Raw genomic sequence first — 19507 nt, 5'->3', positions numbered from 1 at the left:
AGAAGAAAGATAAGACCAAGTTCAAAAAACTAACTAACTAGAGTTTAACTAATCACAAGTTAAGCCTTGTTCTAGTTTATAGTGGTAGGGGGGAGAGAGAGAGAGAGAGAGAGAGAGAGAGAGAGAGAGAGAGAGAGAGAGAGAGAGAGAGAGAGAGAGAGAGAGAGAGAGAGAGAGAGAGAGAGAGAGAGAGAGAGAGAGAGAGAGAGAGAGGGAGGGAGAGAGAGAGAGAGAGAGAGAGAGAGAGAGAGAGAGAGAGAGAGAACAATTTTAATGGAGAAAGAAAGAGAAAGTGTATGGTTCTCATGGAGAAGAAAGAGAAGGGTCATAAGAATTTAATAAAAATGACAAAAATTATCAAATTGATTGTATTTAGAATAAGAATATATAGTGTAGTGTCAAAATTTGGTGTAAAGATAGCATTTCTCTTATAGAATACCACTATTATAAAAATATTCAACAAGATATTCAGAGTCTATGTTGCTAGTCCATGTGATGGTCTTGTGAAATGAAAATGGTTCATACTCATAGATACACATTACTCCAATAGTCTCATCTCATGTTGGCTTTAGCAACTTGTTGTGTGATATTGTATGCAGGTAAGATTATGCACAAAATCTTCTCCAATATTGATTAAACAAGAGGTTTTAATTAACTTTACTTATATCCATTTGATAAACCTATTTTATTTTTGGCCATACATCAATGGACTTACCATTATCCCCAATTATTTGTAGAGAAAGTGTTGAAACAAATTAAAGGATCAAATTTTTACATTAAGGGTAAAAATAAAATTAAGCCATATAATAATGAACAATTTTCCAATTAATTAACAAGTATATATAGTTGGCCGGAAAAACAACACTTATGACTAATCCTCGGGCCATGCCATTCCATGCCGCTTATATTCCCTTTAGTTTGGTATCTATTTATAACAGAGAAAATATGCATTCATTGATTATGTATTTCAATGGTATCAAAAACATGTCTAATTAGGCTAAGCTATATCAATGAAAATGATGAATCATTTTGCATGTTGATCCTTAGAAACAGAGGGTGGGATACTAGGATTAGGGATAGCTTCATCTTGTGATGACGATGATGATGTATTCTGATCTTGTTGTTGTTGTTGTTCTGGTGGTGGTACATCAAATATTGATTGTGAATGCGTGCTTCGACCTGGTAATTGAGAGCGTGGAGATAACATCTGAGGTCCATAAGTGGTATCTATGGGCCCATAAAGCTCAGGGTCATCTTCCATATCTTCGTCAAAATGCACCACATCCTGCATAGTCAGCTGATGGTATTCCACAATTTCTCGTAGAAAACGGTTTTCACGAGAGTTCACTTCATTCTCACTAGCCAATCGAGCTTTCTCAGCAAGAAGTGTCTCTAATTGAAGACGAATCTATTTATGCATATAGATAAGATCCATCAACATTCGTTCATTTTGTATGTGCTACCTGCTACACTATAGATTAATTAATACACATACCAGATCATCATCTGCACGATTTTGCCCCTTCTCACGACCTTCCTTGTCACGCAGTAGTTTATTTTCTTCTTCTAGTTGTGAACATCGCGCTTTGGCGAAAGCCAAGTCTGCTTTCACCGTCTTAAGCTCTCGCAGAAGTAACTTTGCTTTCGCAGCGGTTGCCATTGCCACCTATCATGTTAACAAACATATTCAACATTCAAAACAATAAATAATTTTTTTCTCAATATCTTATTAAATAATTAATCTACATATAATAGTGTTTGACTATGTGAATCAATCTCATCACAATATAATGACATAGTTAGTTGGCACCTTACGTCGCGAGAAGCCTTGAGTTGTGTTTCATGGACAGATTGAGAATTGGTGGTCCCAAGTGTCTGTTTGGATTGTTGTTGCCATGGATTCCACATTAATTGATTCACGTCTTCACATCCTTTAAGGTTACTCTCACCAATTTTTCCAATATCCTGAACAAAGTATAAATAATTTAGACAAACAGGTTGCATTTATGGAATGCGTTTCATGAATTAATCAATTGACCTGAGTTCCACCAGGAGGCATGATTGTGGTATTAAAAGATTGTGATCTCAGTTTTTGGATGTCATGATCAGGAAGTTGTGTGGGCGGATTATCATCGTCCAAAATATCTTTAGCTTTCTGCGCGAGGACGCCCCAAAAACCAGATTTGGAAGCATCGCCGTAAGAATCAAAGCTCTACATATGTAAAATTACATTATAGTACTTAAAGAAGAAAATGAAGAAAAAAAAGAAAAGAAAACAAGAAAAACCTTGGATCTGTTATGATTTTCATGTTGAAGAGGAAGAGAAGAATTGGCGAGAGCAAGTGAATGAGAGGGGTCTCGACGAGCAGCAGAAGCTTTGATGGCTTGAGCAGCAAGGGAATTATTAAAGGAGGGAGTTGCTAAGGAATTATGAATAGAGGACAAAAATGGAGGAGCGCTAATTGAACCATCATTCTTATTATGATCATCTAATAATTCATTCCCATTAACATTAATCTCTTCCTTGAAGGTGGAACTCCTGGATACAACCTGCCTTCTTCTATATGCCATTATTATCAACTCTTTCTATCTCTCTCACATTCAACTAATTTCAACTCTTTTCATTTTTTTCTCATCAAAGTAAATAACCAAACCAACATTTAACACACAAGTGGATGGTGTTTAGAATTCATACCCATTTTTAGCCTCATCCTTTTCTTCTCCCTTAATTAATTTTAAAGAAAGACGTTTTTTAAATAAAATTAGAAAAAAAACTTAGTAACCATCATGATTGAGTATAATAGAAAAGAATACTCTTTTGCATAATCTCCATTAAAGATAAACTCACATTTAATTAAAATTATTAAATAAGCTTGCCTTAACAAATGTGCATCATCATGCCTTTACAAATTTAAAATGCTACAGATCAAAATTCATTTGAGAAAAAATTGGCCTTTTCATAAACTAGAATCCTATTATAAGAGCTTGTATTGCTCAAAGGATTCTATCTGACCAAGACTTGTCATCAAATTTGAAAGTAAGCTTTTGATTTTGTTTATCACTTTCACAACTCAATAACCCCTCACCATAAATATGCATATTAGTTTTTCCTCTATAACTTGTCATTTTATTTAAGGAGTTTTGAGACAATGACATAGAAGTAGGAACCAAAGCAGAGGCAGTATGAATTTCACATCCAAGTAATTTCCTTTTAGCTATTTTTTGAGCAATGGGTCCTAAATCTTTAGTAAATAACACCAAACTGTCTTTGTAGCCATTATCTTGTTGACTAACCTATACAAAGCCACAATATAACCATATGATTAACCAAATCCAAATTTTATGTAGTCTTTTGTAAAATAGCGATAATAGGAGATAAAAAGACTCACATGTTCAAGTAGCTTTACTTTATCGTCATATATAGTTGGAACTATTGACTCATCTTTGTCATTGGAAAATTTTCCATAAGTAGAACGCCTATCAAAACTAATAGATTTACATCTCCGATATTCCTCAATACCTAGACAACTTAAAATGTGTAAGTCATGAGAATTTCATATTTTCTTCATTAAGACTAAATTATTATGAGAATGGTTTTCTTTAGCAATAAAAAACTTTGGAATTGAGCTTCTAACAATCTTAATTTATGTATATGTTTCCTCTTACCTGAACCAACTTTTACATCTATAGCATGATTATGCTTAAAGGTGTCATGAAAATCTATCTTGACGCTTTTTCGGCTTGATGTACCATAGGAAGAGCATGCCACATTATTCGAGGGCACACTAGTTGCTGTTTTATTGGACTTAATGTGTGTTGCGTCCCTAACATCTCTTTCGTTTATTGGAGTCACTTGATGTTTTGTTTCCGAAAACTCTATTTCAAACTTGCTAGGACTGATTCTTAAAACATCAAAAACCTTATTAGCTAACTCACTTATAGCTCGAGCCTACATATTGAATTGGTCATATACAAATAGTTTAATAAAAAGAAATAAATATTTGATAGTGAAAGTTGGATTGGAGCCAAGTTGTTCACAAGAGTTCTATGTCATACCTGTCTGAAGTATATGGTGCCAGAAGAATTAAATTTCATTGCATTGTTGAATATCAGAAAAACATCATGCTACATAATGGTTCAAATACCAAGTATTAGATGACAAACATTAAAGTATAATAAAATTGTATGCATACACATGTTAGGATTCCTACTAAAAATAGTAATATATTAAAATAAGGAGACAATCATTTATGCAAAATCAAGGTTGTAAACCTCAAATTCTTCTAGAGTCTTATACATTCCTTCGTGTAATTTAGCTCTCATAGTGCCAAAATCCATAGGTTCCTGAATAATTGAATAGTAATCCTCAACCTTTCCATAAAAATCCACCAAAAGTGAGTTATAAGAAAAATTTCATGAAATATATCCATAACATACTATGAGTAATTAAGACCACTGACCTCATTTGGATCGACTGGTTCAGCAAATATTTCGTAGATGTCTCTCCTGTATCATATATGTTATGAAGCAAGAAATTGAAAATATCAATGTGAGTTTTTCTATCGGCAACATATAAAATTTGAAGCTAATAAACACCTTTGTAAAGTGTCAACGACAAGTTCAAGTACTTGTTTCTCTGGCAAAATAGTTGATGGCGACTTTGATGGTTGATCTGATACATACAAGTGAAATAAATTAAATGTATTATGAGGTTTATAATATATTACATGAAAATTTATAATTTGAATAAATTATATGTGACACAAAGTATGTAAAAATGAAGCTTACTAACATTTAGCATTTTTCTTTCTGATAGCATCACGTTTCACACCCTGCACATAATTATTTAGATGACATAAATTAAGTATCATGTTAATCATTAATAGAGTAAAACTGATCTAAGATATGGAAGAAAGTTGTTATTATTATATATGGGATAATGTAAACAAACTTAACCTGATTTGGTGACGAGGTGAGATGCTGATGTGACTTGAATTTTGTCTTCTTTTTGCCCTTCATCATGCAAGATATACGTGGACTCCTCCTTTTTACCTCTTCGTTTTGTAAATTCCTATCATACAAATCAAATTTTATCAGTACAAGTGAAAATTCACTCAAAGATATAAGATTAAACACTAGCTTATACAAACCTCAACCTAGTCATTGTACATTCGCATGCAAAGACTTAAAATGATGTACCAATGTTTATTTATTTATTACAATGTACCAATGTTTTTTTAAATATACAGAAATAATATTTTTTAAAGGTAACATATAATGTTTATTGCATTTGGGAGATATCAAAAATCTTAACTATGTACAAGTACTAGAAAGGTAGAGTCATGTGAATTAATGAGTAATAACATGATCATGATCTTGCAATAATGCTTATGGATCAGCAGATCAAGGATCTTTCTTTTAAAATTTTGTTTCAACTAATAAGTGAATTAATATCTTAATCAAAAAAGAAAATATTGAAACAAATTTTTCACCAAATCGACCTCTTGAAATTAAATACCAAGGATACACTTCTTCACACATACAAAAATATTCTTCTCATTACCACTCACAATTTCTTCACTCCAATCAAGGTCCCTCAACTCGATTTCAAAATGAAAAATAATTAGTTAGAGTAATAGAATAGAATAAATTTAAAAAATATGTTCTGATCCATTATTTATGACAAGTTATATATTAACTACTTTAAGACAAAATAAAATATGTTGTGATCAAATTAAGAAAAAGATGATTGTCTATTATTGACAACATAAAACATACATTTTTATATGTTAACTACTTTAAAAAGATTTATATTGTACATTTTTATATGCTAATATATAAGGGGATTAAATAACATTTGTTTACACTTAGTTAGTGTTATGTATATTCAAAAATATTTACTCATACATATTTTACAAAGTTCAACGCTAAATAAAAGTGTTATGTCATACTATTTGTATAATTTTTATATAGGCTTATAATCATTAGATACATCCTTGAAATGTATCAAAATTATAGTCATTGATAAAAATGCTGAAGAAATTAGTATTAATGAATGTAGTGATTTCAAATATACTTCATAAATAGTTGAAGAGAAATGACTTAAAATGATAACTACATTGTATTTATATAATATTACATGTACCCTTTATTTTTTTAATTATTTTTTCCTTTTCTTGGTTTTGAAAAAGTTATGGTGAAGGTAATTTAGTGTAAGTTTTAATATAATCCATAGTTAAAGTCTAAGTTGATTAGAGTTTAAGATTCGTTAATTATTTAGTATACAATTTAGTTAGTTGTATATAAATAGACATTGTGTAATTTAGTTTTTGTCATTCAATAATATCAATCCTTATTTATTTATTCACTTTTTGACATTCAATAATATCTTCGTTGTGACCATTAACACTTCTTCTTCTTCTTCTTCTTCTTCTTCTTCTTCTTCTTCTTCTTCTTCTTCTTCTTCTTCTTCTTCTTGTTTTGCAAGTCTTGCATCACTTTCTTGATTACTTATTTTGTTCTCTGGACAATCACTAGCATAGTGACCATGTGTATAGTGTGGAAGTTGGTAAACAACCGTTAGTCCTCCCAAAGCCTACAAACTAAGGGTTACTCGCAGAATCGACTAGTTGATCCTAAGACACGTGCTAATGCAACAAAGGCTTAACTTGTCCAAATCGACACAACACTTAACTCTAAGAGAAACGGTTTCCTACAAAGAGTTTGAACAAGCAGCTTTTCATAAAAGATGATGATGTTACCGACTAAAGGTGACTCGTGACCGACAGAGGCCTATAACATTTAAAGGAAATACACAACGAATATGTCTTTGGTGAATTCTATCATCATAATAGAATCACTATTATTACCATAGACAATAACGTGAAAAGATAATTCAAACGTAAACGAAAATAACACGAAGTGTTCAAGAGGAATGATTGAAAAATATGGAAATTGCATTGAAGGAAAAATGGTGATTCACGTACATTATCACTCTTGAAACTATTGCTTCCACGCTCTAGGAATGTGAAGTTTTTGCAAGTGATTTTAGTACAAGTGAACACCTGGAGCCCTTTGTGGGATCTCCTATTTATAATACAATAAAGTAACTGCCTACACGTAAAAATAACTACAAAGTAACTGGCTGCAGCCTAGATGTCTTGCTCCACGACCCAAGTAACTGCTCCCCACGTTTTTTGGCGCTTATTATGAGGATTGTTCATGCTAACCGCTAGCATTTAAAATTCAAATTATCCCGCTCCAGTCTTCTTCTCGACACTCCCTTTAGCACCAACATAATCAAAACTCTTCTAAGTCTTCAACTTTCTATATGGTCAACAGAAAAAGAGTCGACCAATTTTCTAGGTTGCGTCGACATTCTTCCTTTGGCAACTTGACACTTTGAACTTTTCTCCATCTTTCCAAACTCCCTTATAGATACACTTTGTAAGGACCAAACCCTTGATCTATGGGAATTTTCCATTAATTGCGCTATCATCATACCTTACTTGTTTTTTTTGCAGTGACACCATGCTTGTGACAATTGAAGCACAAATATGGTTTTTATCAGGTTTTCTTCCACCACCTTTCCCTCTTCCTGAAACACAACCTCTATGATTGTTTTAGTTTAAAAGTCTTATGTGGTTCGACGAACTTCCTTCTTGTTGGTTACCTCTACCGTTTGAATTGTTGTAACCTCTTTTACCTTTGTTGTCATTGCATCTTCCTTTGTCTTTCTTTTCTTTTGCTGATTATGCCCACAACGCTACATCACCTTTTGTCTTGCTTGCAGATCTTTCAGTCATTCTTTGTTTATGATATTCAAGCATCCCTTGAAGTTCTTCTTTTGTCACGCTTGAATGGTCATTTGATTCTTCTTGGTTACAACCACATGATCAAATTTTGGAAGTAACGACCTCAAAATCTTCGCAACTAACCATTTTGATGTCAACACTTCTCCACATATATTAACCTGATTAACCAATTTTGTTATCCTAGAGAGTAAGTCATCCACACTTTCAATTTCATCAATTTGAAGCAACACATACGTCCTTTTATGAGTTTGTAACCTCACCTCCTTTACCTTTTCAGCACCTCCAAAATATTTCTCCAAGATGTCTCATGCTTCCTTAGATGAGTCTATGGATTGATGGATTCTAAGGAGAGATTTATAATCTTTCTTCTTCAAATATTTATGTGCAGTCTTTCCTTCATATGTAGCATTATCACTAATAGGTGTTACACCATTCTTCACAATATCCCAAATGTCTTAATAGGATAAGACAAACTCCATCTGCTTACACCAATTATTCTAATTTTTGGCATTCAAGATGGGAAGATTTGCTGAAAAATGCCAGTTTGGACGAGAAGTCGCCGCTCTATGCATCCCAAGAATCGTAGTTAGTGCTCTAGATACCAGATGTTGGAATCAATCTTGACGGACAAGATTCAACCACTTTCTTGACTGATTCAAGATTCTTATTCTTCCCCTTTCGCTCGAATGATTCAACCATATATACATTGGTTGCAAGACAATTCCCTCACACAATAAATTGAATATAAGAGATAATTTAAAAGAGAAAAGGGGAAGATAAGATGAAATTAGGGTTTTGAGAGAAGAGAAGAAGTTTTTTATTGATTATACTAAATATAAAGTTTCTCTTGTCTAAGTTCACAATTGTGAATTTTCTCAGTCTCGTCTCATAACAAACAATAGGTGCCCTCTATTATAATGAGATTACTTGTACATCAAGCAGTCTCAAACTAATTAATTGTCTTACTAACTTTCACATAATGTATTCGGCTCTTTGGCAAATACACACATATTCAACTTGTTGTATTAGACTTTTAGTCGAAGACACACTGCTTGACTACTTCAGGTTGTGTTCGACCTTCTGTCAAGTACATACAGATTCAACTGCTATAAACTAAATTTGATTATATTAACTACATACTACTTCGACTCTGTCGAATTTACAAGCATGCTTAACACGTAGAATTACATATTTAACAAATTTAAGGTGTATGTTGTGGAATAAACTAATTTATTTTATGTTCAATCTCGTCAAATTATGATAAATACACAAAAAAATAAAATAAAATATATATTTTATTATGTTATATTCCACTCCATTCCATCGTTTTCTTTTCCGATAAACTCTATTATAATTCATCTAGTCAAACGAAACCTTATAGAACTTTGTATTTGAAATTAGTCATAGTTAATTTGGTTAAGGTGACTACATAAAATAAAAATTCATAATTGTGTGTTAATTTTAATTTTCGTTTAACCTATAAAGAAAGTGTATTCTTTTGGTTTAAAAAAAATTAAATATATTTTTAGTCCCTATAAATTAATAAACTTTATCTTTTATTCCTATAAAAAATAGCATGTTTTAGTTCTTACAAAATTATTATGCATATTATTTTAGTCTCTCTTGTTAAACTAATGCGTGTTTTTGAATAATTATTTTACAAGACATGTTTAGAATGTTGTAAAAAAATTTTGAAAAATATTTAAAATTTAATTTCTAAATCAAAATTTTCATTACTTTTATCATTATCTTTTCAATTTTAAAAATTCAAATTTAGTTCTTCTTATTTTGTAAAAATTTAAAATTTGATAAATAAATATTTTACAGTATTCTAAATATGTATGAAAAAAATTATTCAAAAAGTTAAAAATTAAATAATTATTAAATAATTTTTAAGATTTTAGAAAATAACAAAAATTAAAATTACATGTATAAAATTTTTATAAGGATTAAAATATATTATTTTTTAATAGGAACTAAAAATAAAATTTAAAATATTTCTAAAAGTCAAAAACATATTTTAAAAGAAAACTTTTCTCAATAGCTTTAATTTAAGAGTAATGCTACTCTTACACCCAATTCCTACACCCAATACTTACACCAAACACTGTTCACCGTATTTATACGGTGAACAGTGTTTTTAAAATAAAATAATAATATTTATAAAAAATATTTTTTATTTTTAAAATTACGGACGACACTGTTCATGTACAAACGTGCATTAACCAAGTTCAATATTGCATTAACCAAATTTTTACACTGTATTAACCAAGTTTGATGACTGCTAAAAATTATTTTTAATACCTGGATTTTGCATTAACCAATTTCATTACTGTATTAACCAAGTTTTTACACTGTATTAACCAAGTTTGGTGACTGCTAAAAATTATTTTTAATACCTGGATGTTGCATTAACCAACTTCATTATTGTATTAACCAAATTTTTACACTGCATTAACCAAATTTGAATAATGTTATTCTCACACCCATGAACAGTACTTTACAGTAGTCACCAAATTTGGTTAATGCAATGTAAATTGTTGGTTAATGAAGTTATAAAGTTGGTTAATGACACAAATTTAAAAAAATAAAAAAATATTTATTATTATAATAATATTTTACTGTTCATAAAATATATATTTTTATCTAAAAAACACTATTCACCGTATAATTACGGTGAATAGTGTTGGGTGTAAGTATTTGGTGTAGAAAGTGGTGTATGAATAGCATTACTCTTAATTTAATGTACTACTAAAATTATTAATTTAACATAGGACAAGTATGAATTAAGTGGAACTAGTGCAAATAAGTATTTATCCATTTAGTGTTATGGACTACGTGGCAAATACAAGATTGAGTTACATAGTTACTTCCCTGGTATCGTGTTTCAAAGTAAATGAAGACAATTTTTAGAAGGTGAACTCAGCAAAACAAATGTACGTTTCCATGCTCATATTGAAGATTTGTTCCCTCAAAAAAGAAAATTAATAGGATCATTATTAAGTGGATGTGGAAATACTAGAAAAGCAAAGTGGAAGTGAGATATAAATAAGGGTCATGCTAACATGTGCGCACATGTTAAGAGTTAAATGTAGAAATTTTTACTTAAAAATTGTACATTGTTTTCATAAACTTTTTATAATTAATGTGTTTAATACGTTTTCCAATACAAATTTACTATATTTAGATTTTTTAACATGTGCTCCAAGGGCATATGTTAGCTTTATCCTATAAATAAATAAAGAAAATAAGAATTTTTTTTATATTATAAATAAGGAGAAGAATAGTTGGCGCATTTTGGCACTCACAGACTGTAGTTGGAACACAGAACGCAAGAAAGCAAAGCATTGTACTTCGCGGCGGCGACTGTTTCTATAAAACCTTTCTCCGCATCCGATCATTCAACTCAACTCAACCCAACCAGGTACTCACTCTCCTCTTCTTTTCGTTTCTCTTATATTTGTCACCAATTTCAAAATCCAAACCTTTTTTACCGATTTCATTTTTTAATACTAGCTTCAACTTTTGGATCCGATTCTTTATCTCTTTTAGTGTTTTTGTTTTTTACTTTTATCGCTTTCATTCTCAGAATATTCTTTTTCTTTGTGCTTTGGGGGTAAAATTAGGGTTTCTTTTATGTGGAAAACTAAACCCTAACTTTACAAATTTTGTGTGACTGTGTAGAACCAAACTCGCCGCTTATGGATTCGTGCTCTCCCAATGCTGAGAAAAAAGATTGTCAGGTTCCTGCAACTCCTGAAGTTGTCAAAGAAAATGTCGATTTTGAATTGCAGTCTCCTCTTACGCTGACGGTGGTGAGAAAACAGCTTAACGAGACAACCATTCATTCCGGCACCAAGGATGTTGTTTTGGACTCCTTTGCGGATACTCGCAAGAATCTCAATGATTCCAGGAGCTCTGTTGTACGCCGCCTTCCTTTCCGTGCTGATTCTCCTTCAGATCAGGATATATTTGAGTCGCTACATGAAAATCTCTTTCAGTTCATTCTTTCTAAGCAAATGGAGGAGAGGGTTCTAACTCCAATGTCAAATGTAGAACAAGATGAATGTAAATCACCTCCTCCACAGCTCCGTTTCACAGGAATTGCCCATACTTGTCCTCCTGCGCCTCGCAAGCTCAAACATCAACCCAAGGTCATTCTGATGGAGTTATGCAAGAAGCTTGAATTCTGACTCTATGTAGTTGTTAATTTGCATTTAATTATGTACTGCTGCTGATTTTGAGATTCTGTGTCTGATTAATTTGTATCTTACCTAGTTATTGTTATTTTTTGAATGATACTATACTTTTAGAGGAAATAACTGCATCTGACCAAGCTCATATAGATGGATGTAGCAGCAGGATGAGCTTCAATATTGTAAACTACACTAATTAGTTTAGTTTGTGCTTAATAAATCATTCAGATTCAGTTGATTTTAATGGTCAGATTTGCTGTTGTTATTTCAGTTATTTGTGTGATTATTGGTAGGAATGCCAGCCTAGTTAAACTTTTGAAATTCATTTGTTTTGGGTGTTAGTAGTTGGATGGAATAATGCAAGATTGATTCTTGAACTTTTATTGCTTCCTCTCTTGTGAAAAAGGACTGATTTTATTTCAACTCATTTCTTTATATTATTTCTTGGGAGCTTTATGCTTGTAAAAAATGAAACTTTGCATTTGTAAGGGAGAGATGTGAGCAAACAAGGTGTGAGCCCCGCTGCATTAAGTTGGGAAGTGTCACTTTTTAGTGTTTAGAGATAATAGTACTGTTCTGGACCGGTCCAAGTACCATTGAAGATAAACGAGTACACTTTTTTTGTAGAATGCCAACTGGACCTGTTGGTATCAATAACACCCTAGTGTCTTAAAATCAACTTGTTGGTATCAATAACACCCTAGTGTCTTAAAATCAACTTGGTAAATAAAGTAAATAAGCTTAGCAAAATGGGTATGATTTGTCATGCATGTATGTTTTGTTTGTAATTTTTGGCGGACCGAATCAAGGTTTTACACATGCACCATCTATTCTGCCCACACCTTTTTTTTGATGGGTTTAGGTTTTAATAGGACGGATATATCCATTTGACAAAGTTTTTTTTTTTGTCAATTTTAGGTTTTATGGGTGTAGAGTTTGCCAAGTCCACCCCTATTCGTTTTTGGTAGGGTGAGCCAATGATTTCCGGTATGTCATCTACTATTTTACTTTGTTTCATTTTTTTTCGGGATTTGTTATGGAGTGAATATACCTGTTCGCCACCCTTATTGTTCAGCCACTCAGTAAAATATGGAATCACATGTCATACAACTATAACTCGATCTGACTCACAGTGAACGATGGGATCGCATATTGAACCATATGAATATAAGGGATTAGGATTCTCTCCAGCTTCTCCTCTACTGCCCTTTGTTAAGCAGTATTTCCAACCTTTAGATTATATTGCTCTTTGTTAAGCAGTATTTCGAACCTTTAGAATATATTTCTTGTCTACCCATTTTTTACATTTATCAACCATAGGATTTAGAGAAGAATAGAAGCTTAAAGAAAAAAACATGAGAGGATCCATTTTCGAATATAAGTCACTCATTGTTGAATGGAAGGAATATTGAGGAGGAATCTTGCATTGAGCCTCCGTCGAGATCAACAGGACATTAATATATAGATTTTACAAATGTGTAAAATATATAACTTACAGATGTGTAAATACATATAGACATGTGTAAATACATATATATTTTGATGAGGTGAAAAATCCTTTCCAAAGGGCACTGCCAATTAATAGTCAACTACGGATGTTATATGACTATGCTATAATAAAGTTATATACTATAATTTCCTTCATGAAGAAGCACCTTTTAGCCTTTTTGAAAAGCTACACATCCACACTGGTAAATGAAAGTAAATACACCAATTCCCAATACACGAAACGTCAAGACAAAAGAAAAATACACAAGACAGTTCATTTCATGCCATCAAAGAATGTTTGAGAATCATCATGAGGTAAGATTTCATTTCAATTGGTTAAAGTGATGAGGTGGTCTTCTTGTATCTATCTTAAGTTTGTGTTAATCGTGCATTTTAGTTTTATTGAACACTGGTCAAAATCTTAAGAAGATTACATAGGTGAAACCCAATTCAACATACAGAGTCCTATTGCAAAGCCCAACACTAAATTTGGGGGGAAAAGCTAGGATGTCAGTATACTGTTATGCTGTAAAAATCACTGCAAACACATTGAACCAACAACATCAATAGAAAATCTTGAACTCAATTCATTTGAGTTTATTCATTTTTTATATCATCTATGAATCCCAATTAGTTCATCAAAGAAACTAGTCCTTCAACTACGATTCAAACACAGTTCACCAAAGAGAGTAGTCCCTTCAAATAAACTAAACCCCGCTGGTTGTATGAATGTGAGTATTCTAAAAGTCGTGAAAACCCCCTGATGACTGTCCAGTTTAACCAATGTTATAAACAAGTGACTAACTTAATTACATCTTACTCATTGTAGGACTTGAATGTAGCTTCAATGGAAGACAATGAGTGTTGATTCCATTTCACCCAACAACCACCTCTTGAATAATCACATCACATATGTATGTATACGGTGCATAGCGTAAAAATGGAGCATCTATACGCTTTGAGAAAACAATACGAAAGGTACCATATTTCCCCTCTCTCCTTCTTTCTTCCTCAACAAAACCCTACTAATATATAACGATCATCTCCTACTGGTTTTAAATATTATTAGTTCAAAGAAATAAAAGAGATAAGACCCTTGAATTCAAACTAATGTTCTTTGATTTGAATTTGTAACACATAATGCAGAATTTGGGACTAAGGGGATTCATACCCTTTCCTCACACACATAATGACGGCAGCTGTTGCTTTCCCCTAACATCGCCGCTCTCTTTTCCAATGATGACATTGGTATACACCTGATATCAAGGTCATGCTAGCAAGTTATTGGTTTGAACTAAATTTAACCCAACACTGACCAACTCAACTTCATGCTAGTAAGTTATCGATTTGAACTAAATTTAACCCAACACTGATCAACTCAAGGTCTTGCTAGTAAGTTATTGGTTTGAACAAAATTTAACCAAACACTGCCCAACGATGTCTTGGCCTGTCATGGACTGACACATAAGCTGAGAAAACCCAAACTGACAACTCTACACTAAACTAATGTGCTTAAAAGGCACCACAAAAAGTAGCATCAAAATGCTTCTTTCTGCACCATTTATGTATATGAAGCATTCAGATGTTTCTTCTGCAAAATGTTGTTACATTAATCCAGGAACTACGGTAGATGTATAATGTATTTAATTTAATTCTAGAAACACATAATGAATGAGCCAAACAAGCATGTTTCAGAATACCAATGCCTTAGTAAAAGAACGATAACAGCAACGGAATTGAATAAATCACGTAATTTGATAAACAATTAAACACAGATAGCAGAAAGATGATACTGTAAGAAATAAATTTCCAGAATGAGCTTACAGGGGAGAAGAGATAGTTGAATACAAATGACAATAACCAATGGAACAGAATAAAATATGAACAGATTACTTAAAAAATAGCAATTAGCAATGAATAATCAAAGTTTAGTTTTGTATTGGCACTGTTGGTTGGCAACTGTTCTATTTGAAGTATTAACAGCAATATCACAGGAAGCAGAGGAAACCACATGGACTTTGATAAAGCCTAAGATACTGACTTTTCCTTTAATGGTCACAAAAGTGTTTAGGGGCAAAGTACCAGAGATGATATCAGAGTAAAGCTGGGAATTGGAGAGCAACCGGTCGGCCATAACGGTGAGAGTGAGGTTGAATCCTTTGGTGCCACCGGAAGAGATGTGTCCAGCAATGATAGGGACTTCGCCTATAAGCTGGCCTCTGTAATTGAGGTGTGCAGTGGTGTTTGAGTATTTGAAACCAACCTTATTAGGGTTCTTGACAGATACATTGACGTCCAGGGTTACATTCAAATCAACCTTTAGTTTTGCTATATCCAAGTTGATGTCGAAGTTTTCTAGTTTCACTGAGTCAACGGTGTTAACAGGATGCTTGGCTTTGAATACAGTGAAAGCCAGAATGACAATTAGCAATACAATTGCAATGAAAATTATAGTCACTGTGAGACATACTTTTCTCCCTTTACCAGATCCTACTTTCATTCTGATATTTGTATTCAAGTGTTATTCCTGTAAGGATGATTGATTATATGGAAGAAAAAAAACATAAAAACAGTGTGTTTGTTTCAATATTGCCCAAAAACGCGTAAATGAAAATTATATGACACAGTTGTACCTGGTCCAAATCTCAACAAATTGGATCTCTTGAAAACCCTAAACGCGACTTCTATTTAAAAGGGTTCCGCGGTGCGGTTACGATGGACTTATTCAATGGTTTATGGTTTAAGGAATTGAATGGGTTTACAGCCTATTCAAGCCGACAATTTGTAACTCTCGTTTTTCTTTATCTCTACTCTACCCTGAAAAATATTAAATCAGGAGTGTAACTGAATATAGGCAGGCAAATAGCTATTAAATATTAATCCTATTTGTGTTCCTAGGATTATAAAATTTATTGTATAAAATTCTGAAAATTCTAAAATATTCTTCGGATCCATATTTGAACACACCAAAAAAGTGGTTGTTTCGCGTATGTATCTCCGAAACACTTTTAATACGTGAGAAAAGTGTTTCAGATATGCATCTACGAAATCCTGGACAGTGATATATATTTTTAAAATCATCAATGTTTGAATATATAATTAGATTAAAACGATAATAAAAGTGCAAACAGAAAATGATAAGAAATAAAAAACGATAATAAATACAATATATTATTATGAAATAATAAAAAAATAATACATAAAATGTTCATAAATTATTTTGGAATAAAAAAAGTATAGCCTACTGTGTATGCCTAATCCTCATCTCCTGGCCACTTCTCTTCCTCTTGTATTCCGCTGCACTCACTGCCTTCCTAACCATCCTCTCTACGATGACCACCGCCTCAGGACCCCCTCTCTCAATGATTCCTAAGTTCAAGTCCTTATGCCCAATCAATTGTATTCACTGACAAATCGACAAGAGTTCAGTGACATGGTTATCCTAGGCCAATTGGTTCTCTAAGATCTCATTGTGAGTTGGCCTAGGTGGAAGTCCAAGAGCATACAATGTCATGATAAGGTGTGACACTGTGTAGAACCATGTCATGCATCCCTCTACACAATGTCAACTACTTAATGTCCGCATCATCCGACACTCCTCAAGCACCATATGATGCTCTTAATCCTTAAAGATGTCATCGAGATCCTGAAAGACAATGGTGTCTAGAGCATCTTGAAATGGAAATTTGGGTATGGTCTGCACATAGCCAAACTGGAGTATGCATCACTGCAACAGTTACCTAACCATAGTGTTGGTCCCACATGCTAGCCACCTGGAGTACAATGAAATGAAGTCGAATGAGATAATCTCTATGTGATCCTCGAATGGCGTCCATATGATGTCATCATAAACAGTCCGATCAAGATGCATCCGGAACGACAATACAATATAATTTCCTCTATGGGGGATATACACGGCATCCCTCGGCATCTCCCAACTATATTGCAGATCAAGATCAAAACCATGAATGTGATGGATGTGAGAAATGATTCATCCCTGAAAAATGAATGTAAAAACAAATTATTAATAGTAAATTACATTTAATAGTTGGAATGAAAGGTACTGTCAGCAGCGTAGAAGAGCCTGTCAGCTACCCCGTCCTCCAGTTAGAGGCCTCATTCAGCTTTTGGTATAGGTATACCAAACCTTCGCCCCCTCCAGTTCCTCTCCCTCACTGTATCCAAATCCATGAAGTACCTAAGGTATGTTACATCCACGTAGTTTGCAATTTTGTTCACAAAAAGGGGCGTGCCAACCAAGAACATGAAGTAACACCTCAAAGTACAATGACGGTGATACTGAACCAAGAAGGCATCTCCCTCAGTCTTGGAATCAATTGTCACATCAAGGTGGTTGTGATAAAGGTCCTTCAGGAATGAGAACTTGGCATGAGCCCCATTAGTCGAGGAAAACTGCTCAGTTGCCTTTTTCCATTAGGCTCCCAAATAGTTAACCATCCATTCATGGCAACATCACGAGTGATCCAAGAGTGGCTAAGTAACCTTCCTATGATAGGAATGTGTCGTAGGCAAACGAAGGTATCAAGTGTGATCGTCACAACATTTTATTTCTAAACGTGAAAATCATTCACAATCCATATTTTCAATCGTTTTAGCTACATAGAGGTAAAATAGAATTCAGGAATCATTCACTTGGTCTATGTGGTATGATATTTTTTATACTACTTGACATTGTCATACGCTTGTGGCCTATCATGAAGTTGTGAGAGGATTATTGACGTCAATTGAGAAGAATCAGACTTGGGAATTGGTACCACTACTTGAGAAGAAGAAAACTATTAGTGTGAAATGGGTGTATAGGACTAAGCTTAATCCAGATAGCTCAGTTTCAAAATGCAAAGTAAAATTGGTGGCTAGAGGGTTCCTGCAGAGACATGGCATATACTACATTAAGGCTTTTGCTTGCGTTTCAAGGTTTGAGACTATAAGGTTAATGGTAAAAAGTTTTAATAGTATAGACTGGTCCCTGCATCATTTGGATGTAAAATATGCATTCTTATATGGCCCTTTAGAAGGAGTAGCATATGTAACTCAACCCATATGTTATGTGGTAAAAGGAAAGGAACATACAGTATACAAGGTACATAAGGCCTCATATGGCTTAAAGCAAGCTCCAAGAGCTTGGAACTAAATAATTGACCAATTTCTTGCTAACTTGATATCAAGAACTGCATTATGGATGACAGTCTATATGTGTAGGAATCAAAGGAAGTAGACGTCATGATGATTTACCTGAATGTATTTGACTTGCTTATTACGGGCATACATTCATATGCTTTAGAAGCGTTAAAGGCTCACATGATTGAAGGATTTAAGATGACACTCCTTGGCAGGCTATCATACTTTCTTGGCATGAGATTTGTGAAGAGAAAAAAAGGGAATGATCATGCATCAACAAACCATGTGAAAGAATTGCTTGAAACATTTGAGACGATTGAATGTAAATCAGTCACAAATCCTTCTGAGAGAAACATTAATCTAGACGCGTGTGCTAGTGAAGAAAAGGTAGATGCCCCATTATACACACAAATGATTGGCTCACTAAAATATTTATGCAATAGCGAGTCAGATACATGTTATACAGTAAGCATCATGAGAAGATTTATGAGCATTTCAAATAAGTCTCGTGTAGTAGTTGAAAAGAGAATATTTAAATATGTCAAAGGAACCTTGAAGTTAAGTTTGAAGTCTCCAACTATTGTGAGTGAAAAGTGAACAGGTTTGATTGCTTTAGTGATGTTGACTGCTGTGGAGGCAGATATGATAGAAGAAGTACACATGGTTATGTATTCTTATACAGCGAGGCAACCATCTCTTGGTGTACCAAGAAGCAACCAGTCACTGCATTTTCCTTTTGTGAGACTCGGTTTATAGCAGGATCATTTGCCTCATGTCAATCAATTTGGCCTGACTCTTTGTTAAAGGAGCTAAGGTGTGAATACAAAAGTCTATGAAGTTGATGATTGATGATAAATCTGTAATAAGTTT

General features: G+C 33.3%; 3 protein-coding genes, 1 long non-coding RNA gene and 1 pseudogene across 5 annotated transcripts; 2 read left to right on the top strand and 3 right to left on the bottom strand.

Annotated features, from left to right (window-relative positions):
- Nucleotides 1-828: 828 nt before the first annotated feature.
- LOC131617939 (uncharacterized) lies at nucleotides 829-2571 on the bottom strand. Its single transcript, XM_058889207.1, has 5 exons — nucleotides 2287-2571; nucleotides 2039-2212; nucleotides 1816-1965; nucleotides 1496-1666; nucleotides 829-1408 (listed from the first exon to the last, which is right to left on the bottom strand). Exons 1-5 carry the CDS (start codon nucleotides 2569-2571, stop codon nucleotides 1025-1027), a joined length of 1164 nt encoding a protein of 387 aa, XP_058745190.1. The 3' UTR covers nucleotides 829-1024.
- A 423-nt stretch (nucleotides 2572-2994) lies between these two features.
- LOC131619792 (uncharacterized) lies at nucleotides 2995-5164 on the bottom strand (annotated as a pseudogene).
- A 5951-nt stretch (nucleotides 5165-11115) lies between these two features.
- On the top strand, nucleotides 11116-12280 carry LOC131616055 (unknown protein 1-like). Its single transcript, XM_058887285.1, has 2 exons — nucleotides 11116-11238; nucleotides 11499-12280. Exon 2 carries the CDS (start codon nucleotides 11516-11518, stop codon nucleotides 12005-12007), a length of 492 nt encoding a protein of 163 aa, XP_058743268.1. The 5' UTR covers nucleotides 11116-11238; nucleotides 11499-11515; the 3' UTR covers nucleotides 12008-12280.
- Nucleotides 12281-13272: 992 nt separating this feature from the next.
- LOC131616056 (uncharacterized) lies at nucleotides 13273-15154 on the top strand. 2 transcript variants are annotated; one of them, XR_009288010.1, is made up of 3 exons: nucleotides 13273-13813; nucleotides 14328-14476; nucleotides 14645-15154. It is a non-coding gene; the product is annotated as an uncharacterized LOC131616056 (long non-coding RNA). The 2 variants fall into 2 exon arrangements; XR_009288009.1 differs by lacking the exon at nucleotides 13273-13813 and adding an exon at nucleotides 13825-14229.
- Nucleotides 15155-15274: 120 nt separating this feature from the next.
- LOC131616054 (uncharacterized) lies at nucleotides 15275-16342 on the bottom strand. Its single transcript, XM_058887284.1, has 2 exons — nucleotides 16132-16342; nucleotides 15275-16025 (listed from the first exon to the last, which is right to left on the bottom strand). Exon 2 carries the CDS (start codon nucleotides 15996-15998, stop codon nucleotides 15420-15422), a length of 579 nt encoding a protein of 192 aa, XP_058743267.1. The 5' UTR covers nucleotides 15999-16025; nucleotides 16132-16342; the 3' UTR covers nucleotides 15275-15419.
- Between the last annotated feature and the right edge of the window lie 3165 nt (nucleotides 16343-19507).

This window comes from Vicia villosa, linkage group LG7 (assembly GCF_029867415.1).
Source record: "Vicia villosa cultivar HV-30 ecotype Madison, WI linkage group LG7, Vvil1.0, whole genome shotgun sequence".
Lineage (NCBI taxonomy): Eukaryota > Viridiplantae > Streptophyta > Magnoliopsida > Fabales > Fabaceae > Vicia > Vicia villosa.
This window is presented reverse-complemented; position numbering and strand designations above follow the sequence as displayed.